Source organism: Otolemur garnettii, unplaced genomic scaffold (assembly GCF_000181295.1).
Source record: "Otolemur garnettii isolate 467f Iridium unplaced genomic scaffold, OtoGar3 scaffold00002, whole genome shotgun sequence".
In the NCBI taxonomy this organism is placed as follows: domain Eukaryota; kingdom Metazoa; phylum Chordata; class Mammalia; order Primates; family Galagidae; genus Otolemur; species Otolemur garnettii.
Window position 1 is genome coordinate 31,905,174 of NW_003852397.1, and position 13,602 is coordinate 31,918,775.

General features: G+C 40.8%; 1 protein-coding gene across 1 annotated transcript in view; it reads right to left on the reverse strand.

Annotated features, from left to right (window-relative positions):
- ATP2C1 (ATPase secretory pathway Ca2+ transporting 1) overlaps nt 1-12,702 on the reverse strand; it is a 154,808-nt gene extending 142,106 nt beyond the window's left edge. Inside the window, exon 1 of the mRNA XM_012805976.2 lies at nt 12,288-12,702. Within this exon, the coding sequence (XP_012661430.2) occupies nt 12,288-12,395 (108 nt within the window). The 5' untranslated portion in view covers nt 12,396-12,702. The remainder of the gene's footprint in view (nt 1-12,287) is intronic.
- Nucleotides 12,703-13,602: the final 900 nt, after the last annotated feature.

Here is a 13,602-nt window from a genome sequence, read left to right on the forward strand (position 1 = left end):
TTGTTGTTTGGCAGGCCCAGGCTGGGGATTTGAACCCGCCACCTTAGGTGTATGTGGCTGGCACCTTAGCCGCTTGAGCCACAGGCGCTGAGCCTCCACCTCTGATTTCAATCTGCCACCTAATGCCACTCTCCCCTTTGTGGTTTTAGTACCACAACGGACTAGCATTCTGTCCTGGTAAGAGACCACCAACCACGGGGCCATTTTGACCAGTCTGTGGAGAATGTACAGTGAGGGTTTTTGTGTCCTCTCCTTCACCTTTTGATGTCAGAGGGCCAAAAATTCTACTCTCAGATCATGGTAATGGTGTCATTTTCTGAGCATGGATCCCATGAAGTAGCAGAAAGCTCAATTGTACATTCACATGTTTCTCTCCTCTCACAAAGATTAATGACCCATCTTATATCTTGTTAAATATATATATTTGGCTACTCTGCTCACCATGTTTTCAGCTTCTGCATGAGGCTATTGCTTTCCAGATGGTCAGAAGGGCCGCCCTTCAGGATGCAGCCCTTTATGAGAAAGGAAACTCTTCTTTTGCAATTTTGACACTAATAAAACCTAAAGCTAGTCTATGGAACTTTTCTAGACTCCAATGAAAAGCAAATATAAACTAACTGTGTTAGAGGAATATCTGAATTTTCTTTCTAATATCTCTCTAGAGAACATTTAAAAGTCATTGTCATGTTATGAGGTGATTAAAGACCCTACAGTCCCGAATATGTAAGAAGAAAACATTTTAGAGTGCATCAATTGGTAAAAAACACTTTTTTTTTAGATTTTTTAATGCTTGTGGGATTTGTCACTCATATTTGTAATTTGTTGTGATTTCTGATTCCATTCTACATAAATTTTCACTTTGTATCTAATTTTATGTTTACAATTTCATGAGGTTTAATTTTAGGTATCAATTCGACTGGACCAGATAGCTGGTTAAAACATTATTTCTGGATGTGCCTGTGAGGGTGTTTTGGGAAGAGTTTGGCATCTGAATTAGTAGACAGAGTAAAGAAGATTCACCCTCACTATTGTGGGAGTTGGGGGTGTCATCCAGTCCACTGAGGACCTAAATAGAACAGAAAGACAGAGGAAAGGTTAATTCACTTTCTCTGAACTGGGACATTCATCTTCTCTTGTCCTCAGACATCAGTGCTCCTGGTTCTCAGGCCTTCTGACTCAGACTGAATTACATCACTGGTATTCCTGATTCTTCAGCTTGCAGACAATAGATCATGAGATTTTTCAGCCTCCATAATTGCATGAGACAATTCCCATAATAAAAATCTCTCTCCTGCTCTTGTTCAAGTGCTTGTTCGCTCAATCTCTCTCTCTCTTTCCACACACACACAATCTTATATTTCTTATTCCCTAGAGAACCCTGAATAATCCAGATTTTATATTCATTTTCTTAAAGAAGGTCCCCCAAATTGAGTAAACTTTAAACCTCTTAAGAACTTGGATCTCCATCTATATTCCTTGTTCCAAGAAAAAAGAAGTGAAGTGCCTTCCCAACATATTTATGATGATTTTATTTTTAACCTTTTATCCTCAGTAAAGGAAAGAAAATCTAATGCTGGGAAAGAAAGAAGGAAGAAGAGAAAGAAAGGAGTGAGGGAAGGAAAGTTAGAAAGGGATCCTACCTATGGGAGGTGTCTGTGCATGAAGATTCCCTAGGGAATTAGGCCCTGAAGTCAAACAGATAAATCTGGAGCTAAAATTTTGCTGCCATTACCTATGAGCCACGTACCAAGTTATTTCACTTCTTTTTTTTTTTTTTTTCAGTTTTTGGTTGGGGTCGGGTTTGAACCCACCCCCTCTGGTACATGGGGCTGGCACCCTACTCCTTGAGTCACAGGAACCACCTGTTTTTTCACTTCTTGAAACCTTAGTTCTCCCATCCATAAAATGGGGATAATACCATTAAATTTGCTAGGTTATTATGAGTATTGAATGAAAACACACATAAAGTACCTTATCAAATGCCTAGAATATATATGGCATTTAATAAAAATTTAAAATTCATGGCTCCGCTCCTGAGGCACAAGTGGCTAAGGCGCCAGCCACATACACCTAAGGTGGCGGGTTCGAATCCCCAGCCCAGGCCCGCCAAACAACAATGATGGCTGCAACCAAAAAATGGCCAGGTGTGTGGCGGGCGCCTGTAATCCCACCTACTTGGGAGGCTGAGGCAGGAGACTTGCTTGAGCCCAGGAGTTGGAGGTTGCTGTGAGCTGTGATGCCATGGCACTCTACCCAGGGAGACAGCTTGAGGCTCCGTCTCAAAAAAAAAATAAATTTTTAAAATTCATTCTTCAATGCATAATTCAAGCTGTATTTCCTGAAATAACCTTACTAATGTGCTGCTTAGGATGAGCAGGAAAGAAATAATTCCAACATTTTTCCTGCTCTCTTTACAGCAAATTATAAGCAGTATAGCATTTGTAGAAAGTTCATTTATTTTTCTGTCAAGACATGGAAGTGTCTATACAAGTTGCAAAAATATGTCATCCATTCTGAACAAAAGTTAGCAAATAATGTGTCATAGATAAACTGTCTAAGAAGTGGAATAGGATAACAAATTTAGGAACCTATATAAAAAACTACATTATTGTTCACAAAAAAAGGGGTTTGCACTTCTCTTTGAAATAAGTAAAGACAAAGCAACAGTTTTGGTATTCACCCATTTAGTGACATCCATATTGCAAAAGCATCAGAGCTTAGTGAGTTAAGAAAATTTTAAAGCAGATGATAAGATTAGACATAGCTCTGAAGTCAATCCAGGGTCTAGGTCGGTGATTTTCCAATGGTGTGCCATGTGAAAACCTTAGTTGTGTCATGAAACTTTTTAAAGATCATTAATTAAATTACTTTCAAAAGAAGTACAAAGCACGGTAAGTATATTCTTTTTTTTTTTTACTCTTTTTTTGGATCAATATAATTTAAGTGTATCACAGAAGATTAACTATAGGTTCAAGTGTGCCCTGAGATAAAAAAAAAAAAAACTGAGGTTAAACAAACACTGCTCTAGGTGTTTCTGACACTTCACAGCTGTGACGATATGGAAAAGAAAGATGGAACGCCTTCCCAAGGGACCATAATAAACAGTGAGTTGGCAGCATTGACTGCAAGAGAAAAGATTTGATGGTACAAGAGTCTTGATTAAAGGGAAAAAACAGTGGTTAAAAGGTTACAAAATGACCTGGAATTTCTCAGTGCTCTCTCCATCGAGAACTGCTATATATACTTAGTTACTTATACTTATACTGTAGAGAGTTATAAAACCTGTGAACTATGGATTAGAAGTGGTTCAGCAGTTAATCAAATTCAGAAGAGATAGGCACTGATACATAACTTTCCACCAGAGTTCTTAGCTGGATGTAGCTATGTTTCCTTTCCTTGCTGGAAGATTATATGTTCCCTGAATCTTCAAAGACATTCAGTCTTGAAGACCAATCTTCCTTGGTCTTAGACTCTAGAGCAGTAGTTCTCAACCTTCCTAATGCTGAGACTCTTTAACACAGTTCCTCATGTTGTGATGACCATCAACCATAAATTTTTTTTGTTGCTACTTCATAACTATAACTTTGCTACTGTTATGAATCATAATGTAAATATCTGATATGCAGGAGACCCCCAAAGGGGTTGATCGCAACCACAGGTTGAGAACCACTGCTCTAGAGCAACGTGCTAAAACTGTGGAGTTTTTACCCCCAGCCAAATAAAACAGGTGAATTCTAACTAATTCATCTCTGACCTTTCTTTGTTCCTAAGATATCTGAATTGTCCAGCTCCATGGCCCACTGCACTAGAATCTCAGGGCTGGAAGGGCCTGATCAAGTCATTCAATCTTCTCTTTTATGATACAAAAACATCTCCTAAGGAGGAGTCACAGACCCCTGCATTCCGCAAAAGGTAATCCATTCCTCTATCTCCCATTTTTAGCAAGTCCATCTTTATCATTATATCACAACCCCTTCCTGCATTTCTACCCATTAGTTGCAGTCATTTCCTCTGGAACCTCCCAAGTGTATCCCTATCTTTCTTCATGAATTATCCCTGTGATTCTTTTTTTTTATTCTTTTTGAGACAGAGCCTCAAGCTGTCCCCCTGGGTAGAGTGCTCTGGCATCACAGCTCACAGCAACCTCCAACTCCTGGGCTCAAGTGAGTCTCCTGCCTCAGCCTCCCAAGTAGCTGGGACCACAGGCACCCGCCACAACGCCCGGCTATTTTTTGGTTGCAGCCGTCATTGTTGTTTGGTGGGCCCAGGCAGGATTTGAATCCGCCACCTTAGGTGTATGTGGCTGGTGCCTTAGCCACTTGAGCCACAGGCGCCGAGCCATCCCTGTGATTCTTAAGTGTAAATGCCTTCCCCACTCCATCCTTCTGGCACTCTAGCCCTGTAATTCTTATGAAACACACACACACACAAACACAAATACACTTATATAAAAGCATTCATATCTGAAGTGTTTTCATCACAGAGCCTAATATCCAGGATTCTTTTAAGCACTTCTGTCTCAAGATAGAATTCATTGGACCCCTCCTTCCCCCATTCACTCATTCTACAAAGTAGTATTCAGTGCCTTCCATCTGTCAGGCACTTCCCTAGTCACCGGGACGTGCTGGGAATCAAATAGCCCCACAAATAGACTCAAAATTGCTGCTGTGATCAGCACAGCAAAGGAACGTCACAAAGTGCCTTCAAAATATGTAACAGGAGATGGGACCAAGGTGGGAAAGTCAGAAAAGTCTTCTCTAAGGGAATTAATATTGAATTAAGATCTGAAAAAAAGGAAGAGTAGATATTAATTAAGGGAGGATAGTGAGGGCACAATTGGAATAAAGGCCATGGACAGAAAGTAGCAGAGAAACAGGTGTGGTAGGAGACGGGTACTGGGGTTCAGAGAACAAGGGAGGTGGCCATGCAGAAGGAAAGAACATCAGAGCTGGACCACACACAGACCTCTCAGTTGGGGAGCTTTGTCTTTATTCATAAGCTAGTGTAAGCGATGAATGATCAGAAGCTCAGGGTTGAGGGTTGTGTTTAGAAGACCTCCCTGGCTGTAGTGTGGATAGATACAGGGTGACCAAGAAGGAGGCTGTAATATTACACCACTTCCAGCAAGATGTAATGATGGTCTCTTGAACTAGGGTAGTGAGAGAGGGAAAGTGAAGTACTGACTGAAGGGATATTGAGGGATAATATTGAAAGAACTTGGTGATAGATTAAATATTGACTGAGGGAACTAAAAGTGCCTCAATAGCAGGATGGATGGTGGTGGGTTCATTTTCTTCCATGGGAGAAGGGAAGACCATGAGAGTGAGTGCTGATGACTAAAAACCCTTTAATCTTTACACAAAGTATTAATTATAACTCAGGCATCTTTTACCTTGTGGAGAAAAACCACTGGTAGCTTTTTTTTTGTAAATATATAATTTGTTTTTTTTTTTAATTTCTCCCTTCAGATAGAGGGAATTGTTGTAACTAACATAATATGATAGTTCAACTTTTAACATCGCATTTAATAGTTAAAAATATGAAGGTTCAGCTTGATATTATTATAGTACTTTAACTTTGAGTATTAAGTATAATTACACAAATTCCTTCACAGGAGTGGTGTAGAATATCTGCCTTCTATCTTAAATTTTATAACTATATCCTTTTCTTCTTGGTCCTGAAGGATTAAAGCTTTTCTCTACCCAAGCCCAAAGACATGGGGCAAACACTTTGGTTTTCCCCTTGGAAGTTATTAGAACTATCAGTTCAATTCATGTCTTTTTATTTTTTAAAAAGTCTTTTAAAAATGGATAACTTTGGTTACTCTTTTTTTTTTTTTTTTTGCAGTTTTTGGCTGGGGTTGGGTTTGAACCCATCCTTTGAGCCACAGGCGCTGCCCTGGTTACTCTTAAGATATAACCAACTCACTTATTTTATGGAGCTAAAAACTCTTAACATTTAAGTCAAGCTCTAGTGAAATGTTTACCATTTTACCTACAAAGGCAGAGCCTGTATCAGCAACTCTGAATTCCCATGTCATATTTCAAATCTCAGTATAGTTTTTAGGTGTGTGGGGTGGGGGGCAGGGAGGAGGTTCCTTCTTTTTTGTAGTATTACTCGCAGGTATAAAAGCCAAAATGAAGAAGTAAGTTTCTAAAGTTCAAATTAAATTCAAATATTTATTTAACAACCCCTCTTTGAGGTTGGCATTCATTAAGAAACAAAGCAGGAAATAAAAATCCAGTGATCCTGTTCCAATTAGAAAATATTTTCTTAAGCCATTGAAGAGAAACTTTAGAACAGCGTCTAAAACAAAATTTGATTCTAATTGTAATTAAAATGTAGCTGCAGTGTGTGCCCTCTGGCCCCTAAGACCACTCTCCTCATTTTAAGCAGATTCACTGTTAAAAGAGGAAAGACTTGTCAGGTCAGCCCTTTGATGGTATTTCTTATTCAGAAAGAAGTCTTTTTATTCAAGGGAGCAAGGCACTATTAGCATAGACCATCCCAAATTCTTGTCTGTGAAATTAGCCAGCCTGTGTTTTCTGACCCTTGGTCTGCCTTCCTCTTGCAGACCTATAGAAGGAGAGATTCAGATTGGTAAGGCTGCTGAAGGGCAGTGTAAATTGAGGGACAAGGCCGAAAACAGCAGGCCCTTCTCAGCCGCAGTCTCTCATCAAAGGGGCTTATTTGTTATTGATAAGTTGAGTCTCAGCCATCCCCTACCTTGTGGATTTGGCCTGTATAGTTCTTATTTTCTTTGCTTGCTAGTCATCGGCTCCTTTTCTACATCTCTGTTCAGAGACTCACAATACCTACTAGAAAGAGCTCTGAACTGGGCGTTAAGTGAGTCAAATTCTAATCCCAGCACTGACACAAATGAGCCATGTGAGCTTGGGCAAATCTTCTAACCTCTGACACAAGTTCCACACTCATAAAATAAATTCCTCTATGTTATTGTCCCTAGATCTCACTAGCCTCCACTCATTAAAAATAATAACCCTATTTTCACCATCTCTTACCCTTACCTGCGTAGCAGCGTCTCAGCCCCCTGAAACCCACCAGCCCTTAAAACTCTCCAGCCCTAGCTTCTCTAATAATTATGAAGTCCCTGTCATTCATTCAATTACATAAATTTATCACCTCTGTGCCAGATTTATGCTGAACACTGAGACTAAAATAGCCAACAAAAATATCATGTTCCCTACATTGGAGTAAAGTAGGATTTTCATTTAAAGAAGAAAATTCTGACTGCTAAAAGGATATGAATTGCAGGATATCAAGAGTGAATGTGGGGACACGAATTGGAGCGTGATTGCTGTAGTTCAAGCAAGAGAGGATGGTGTAGCTGGGTTGGTAGGGTGAGGATGGAAAATTCAATAACTATTTTAGAAGTAGAATTCACCAGTCTTATTAAAAGAGAGGAACCAAGGTAATTCTCACGGTTCTGGTTTGAGCTTTTGTGTTGATTAATGGAGAAAGCTGGGGAAGAGCAGATTTGGGGATTGGGCTTATGAGCATTGTTTGGACTCAATGAGTTTGTAACATTTTCAGGACATTCAGATGGAGAAGTCAAGTAGGCAATTGGATTTTCAAGCCTAAAATGCCCTGGAGATAACCCTTTGGGGGCTGTCAGTAAATAGGTAGTGTTAGAAACCATGGGAATGGAGAAGCCCTCCCAGGGAGAAAGAACAGACTATCCCATGTGAGCTCACAATCCGTCACCTTGTTGTTTGGTGTTGGTACCACTGAATAATGTCTACACAAGTGTTGCTGACCCCTAAGAGCAGTACTCCCTGAAGGTTCATAGGGCTCTTGGTTCTTGCAGGCCTCACCAGGCTAAAGCCAGGCTACAGTCCACCCAAAAGTGAAGCAAATTCTCCTTTTCCTACTCAGTGTCCCATCTGGTCACCTGAACTACAGAGCAGGCTGCTGGGTCTCCAGTAGTCAGAACATTGCCTGCAAGTCCCTGTCATTCCCCACAAGCTGAATACTAGCATCTGAGCCACACCTTGGCTGTTGTCCTCAGATCAGAACAAAATAACTACAACCATACACCCTTATAGATGTGTTCATCAGACCTACCCAAACCTGTCTGAGACTCCACTTAGGCTCAGACGGCCCCCGCCCCCCACCGTCACCACACCATTTCAATCATTCCAATAGAGAAGTTAATAAATTTCCCCAACCTTCAGCATATTGATCTAATGGTCTTGATTTTATACCTATTTATGGACTGGGCTTTGTGAAATGCTTGCTGCAAGAGAGGCTAGGAAAGCAAAGCATGAGATATTTAGTTCTCAGTTTGATAAATAACCCGTCAACCTGTTGATTTCTGCATCACAAGAATAACACCACCACCAACAAAAGCTCATGTCAAATCCTGCCTGTGCGATCCCAAGTGCAAGGGGAAGAGCACTGAGAAGTGTTAATCAAGAAAGCACCTGGGGCAAGGTGACTGTCACAAAGTCCATGATTTGAAACACAGAATAGGGGTGTGGAAACATTCTAGACCTAGTCAGAAGACCAGCAAAGGCAAGAATAGCTGTGAGCCACAGCAATCCAGTGTGTTCCCTCTCCTGAGGTGTGGGTTACTCTTACACCAGCCTTTAGAGGCTCCAAAGTGAGCCTGTGGGAACAAAGAACAAGATAACACCCAGTATCAATGTGTGCATGGGTGAGTAAGGTTGACAAGTAGGGAAATGATTTACTACTTAGAATGTAGTAAGGAGTCTTACTGGAAGCAAACAGAATGTTTTTGAAAAGGAAGGGTTGTACTTCACCATTCACCAGCCGCACTGGAAAAAACTTTTTTCATTGAGCCCAGTTAACCTGAATCTTAAAAGGTACATAGGAGACCTCCAGGTGGGCAGGTTTTAAGTATAAGAGGGAATTCTAGGCTGGAAGGAGGGAATGTATTTGAAGGCACCAGGGTGGTTAAGCAGATGGTGTTCTGGGATAATATTCCTCAAGTACGTAGAATTGACACTAAGTGGGGTGGGAGAAGATTTTAGGAGGCATGTAGATACTATATTCAGTAACAATGGATCACTTGGGACTGAGAAAATTGTCGACCTTTTAATTCCCTTCCATCCTCACCCAGGTGAGTTTCTCCGTTTGTACTAGGATGCCCTGTCACCTTTCATAATAGCTAATCCAGGCTCGGCGCCTGTGGCTCAAGTGGCTAAGGCGCCCGCCACATACACCGAAGGTGGCGAGTTCAAATCCAGTCTGGGCCTGCCAAAACAACAATGACGCCTGCAACCAAAAAAATAGCCAGGCCTTGTGGCGGGCACCTGTGGTCCCAGCTACTTGGGAGACTGAGGCAGGAGACTTGCTTGAGCCCAGGAGTTGGAGGCTGCTGTGAACTGTGATACCAGAGCACTCTACACACAGGGGATAGTTTGAGACTCTGTCTCAGAAAAAAAAAAAAAAAGCTAATCCACTGTCTTAATGAATGAGCAAGTTTCATGCTCAGAGATTTTATAGGTAACAGTACCTAGATAGAATGTAATGCTATTTTGCTTTTATTTTATGTATTCTTCAATTTATGGCAAATGACAGTGGTTTTCCATTTAGAGTAGTGATATGAATTTTTTTCTAAACAAACTTAAGTTTACTTATTTGTTTGTTTATTCATTCTCTCACCCTGGGTAGAGTGTATTGGCATCATTATAGCTACTGCAGCCTCAAATTTCTGGGCTCAAGTGATACTTCTGCCTCAGCCTCCCAAGTAGCTGGGATTATAGGTGTGTGCTACCATGCTCAGCTCATTTTTTTTTTTTCTATTTTTGGTAGAGACAGGGGTCTCACACTTGCTCAGACTGGCCTCCAATTCCTGAGCTCAAGTGATCCTCCTGCTTTGGACTCCCAAGTAGCCGGGACTATAGGTACGCATCACCACACCCAGCTGATGTTTTCTATTTCTGGTAATGATAAGGTCTCACTCTTGCTGAATTTGGTCTTGAGCTCCTGACCTCTAGGTAAAGTGCAGTGGTGTCATCACAGCTCACTGTAAACTTAAACTCCTGGGCTCAAGTGATTCTCCTGCCTTGGTTTCCAAAACTACTGGGATTACAGGCATGAGCCACCACACCTGGCCCAAACTTAACTTTAATAATGTGATTTTAGCATAAATACAGAAAAATATTAATAAGTTAATCATGTAGATGGTAAAAATTATGACAGTGGTATATGAAGATCTGAAGTTGTGGAAATACTTTCTAGGAGAAAGCTTAGCAATATGGTAAGTTGCTATCTCTAGATTGTTTGGGAATCAAGCACCTAAAATGAATGAAGTTCAAAGCCACGAGAGAGGGATTCATGTCTTCCTTCAGTATCTTCTCACTGTGTGGCCTCTCAATCCCTTCACCTTTACGATGAGGATCAGTTTCACAGGAATATAAGGATTAGAGGTAACAAACATTCAGGTTATAAACCTGCAGACGTTATTAACCTCCTTTATAACTTTCCAACAAGCTTTCCAAGGTTAGTCATGATTCACTCTGACCTAATTTCTCTAATTCTGAGACATTTGGTCTGCAGAGCTGTAATTAGCTTTAGAAAGGAATCAAATATGTTATTTTTCTTTATCTCTCAATTAACTTCTGTAGGGAGTTAAGAACTCAGCATGATGCTCACTTCCAGCTTGTCCTAGGTTGTCCCAGATGGTTGTAAACTGGAGATGGGACCACCCACTCCATCCAGGTCAGAGGTTTCCAGTTAAATTCTGATGTCCTTCTGAATGCATTCTGTTAGCAGCTTTAAAATAAACTATAACACACACAGAGAGAGAACTGTACGAGTGATATAAGCCACATTTCTTAAAACTTATAGTACTGAGAAAGGGGGGAAAGTCATTTAATCCATATTCCACGGTTTCAGCCCTATCTTTTCAGCCACTTTTCCTCCCCTCGTGATGAATGAGGCCTGAGAAGCCTGTGAACGTTGCAAAAGTGGCAAAGAAAAACTCAGCACCCCCACTTGGTTCCCTGGCTTTCTACTTCAAAAGCAAGAGCATGCTAAAACTTGGAAACCAAGAGATTTTTTTGCTTTTAGTTGTGACACCTGGCCTAAATAAGAGATAACCTGAGCCAGCCCAGCTCCCTTAGTAAACAGAGTCTGTTTGAATTTTCAGCTCTCATAAAATCATTAAAGTGGGGGCATAAAAGCAGTTTCCTCTCGAACAGTAGGAATGGTTTTCATTTCCCACACTAGGCTTTGACTTTTGATAAACCTGTCATTAGAGGATTTTTCCATCTGCTGACCCTAGCTTCCATTTCCTGGAAGGGTTTTATAAGTGGGTCATGTCATATCACAAAGGAGAACAAATACAGGACACTGGTAATGTCTCCCGCACAGGTTTGCAGTTCTATTTAGAAGCACAATATGCAAGCAATGTATGGTTATTTCAGGCTTCAGTGTGACTGTACATTTGTCCTCTCCATTTATATACCACTGCCCCACTCCCTGCTACATGAACCACTGGATTCAAATAGATCAGACATGGCTCTCTCTTCTAACAATGTGGTATAATTCTTAAGAGCAATTTTGGGAAATACCTTTTTCATAGATCGCAAAGGATGAAATGATATAAATCTCGAGAAGTAAAATGAGTGCATGATTTTAAATGAGAAGTGATCAGATATTTTTAACAGTTTTTAAATGCTTATCCTCCCACATGCTAGTGTTTCCTACTAGAAATTGTAGCTTTTGTTTGGCTCTAAAGCCTGAAAACTGCAGCACTCTGTCTCCTCTCCTCCACACCCAGAAAATGACCAATAACTTCTGAACGATCTTTGTGGCTCATTAATGATCTATTTAAGTCGATCATACCTACAGTCTATAAAATGCCTTTTTGTTTTGCAAATCCCAGTGATGCTAACATAACCATAAATACATACAAGAAGACCAGCATACTTCTAGGGCCCAGACACTTTCTTTGTCAAGATAGTACTAGTTTCCAAATTTGTATTTGAGGCATTGAAAAGCTATCAAGGAATCCAAAATTTAACTCTAACAGACTAGATCTAGCCGCTCAGAAGAAAGAAAAGCACATGGTTTCATTACAGAACCCCAGCTTAATCTCAGGATCTAAACGTTCCAAGCGCAAACAAATCCTCACAAGCCTGCTTGCTGTTCTGATTGCCAAGTCTGAACAGCTGCAAGCAGGATCTGACCTGTGCCTATAAACACATAAACCAGCAGAAACTAAATCACCAAGCAGCGTAAAGCAACCCCCAGAAACAAGCACCGTTCATTTGAAAGATAATATAAACAAATGATACCTGGTCTTCAGCTTTTTGGTTTCTCAGTGTAGATAAGTATTTCCTAATTGCCTGCAGAGGATATTTTTTGAAATAAGAGAATCTAGATGGAGGCAACAGATTATCCATAGTGAGGAAAGCAGGAGGGTCCTTGTCAGCACCTCCTTGTCAGCAACCATATGAAATCTAGAAACTTTGCAATTCCTCAAATGCCCAAAGATTTGTTTGTAGTTCTCTCACTTCCCCGCAAACACAATAGATGTTTTTCTCCTTGCTGCTTCCTCTTTAGGGTAGAGTTCCTGATGAAACCAGAGAGCCAAATATGAACACCGTCTAGAAGCGTCCAGAAATGCAATGCCCAGAGGGCAAGGAGAGCCAGGAGGAATTTAGGGGCTGGTCCACAGAATGCAAATTGCCTACTGGTAGTGATGTGACTGTCCTATTTCTAGCAACAGCGTTCTGTTGCAAGCTATGTTAATATTAGCTAGCTGGTGACTTTCCATACCCACAGACTCTCATGAGGTTTAATTTTAATTCTTCTGACAGTTTTTCTAGTTCTTAAAGAGGGCGATGTGGTTTTTCCGGTTTCCTTCTAGATTTCCTATCAGCATGAGCACAGGCAGACAACCCTCAGCTGTGTCTCAGCTTTAAAGTGTTGATTCATTCAGTCTTGAGAAACACTGTTTTAGGGGATTCTTAAAAAATTTAACAAATTGCCTCATTCTTCGTCGTTACCAGGGAGTTTATCGTCAGTGTTGAAAAGGTTTGGTTTGCACTGTGATGCATTATGCAATGTGCCCAGTAACCAGATACTTTACATTAATTGAAAATAGCTGCAAACAGATTTTGTTCTGAGTTAAAAGGTTCTCTCTTTGAATCTTTATCTCAAATCCACAGGCTGAATCAGGAAACCTGAACTTTCCCCAGGCTTCATTCTGAGCGTGAGGGAGAGAAAATGTTACACATTTACTTTCTGAGTATCATAAAAAGAATGCATCGGTGGAGACTCAGAGGGACGGGGTGTGGGAGGGAGGGTGGATGGTGAGAGGTTGCTAGCTGAGTGCAATGTTCAGGGCTCCAGGGGTGGATGCACCCCACCGAAGGCCCCGACTTCACCTCATGTTAGGTATCAATGTAGCAAAAGTGCACTTGTACCCCATGAATATATGGCAATTAAAAAATGGGGTGAAAGGAATTCATGCTATTAAAAAAATGATAAAGAACATTCCAAGAGGTCTGCGGTCTTAGAGAATATGAAATCATAAAATTTTCAAGTTCAGTGTTTTCTTAATACTCCCCAGAGATCACAGGGTTTCTGCTAAGTTCCCAAACAGAC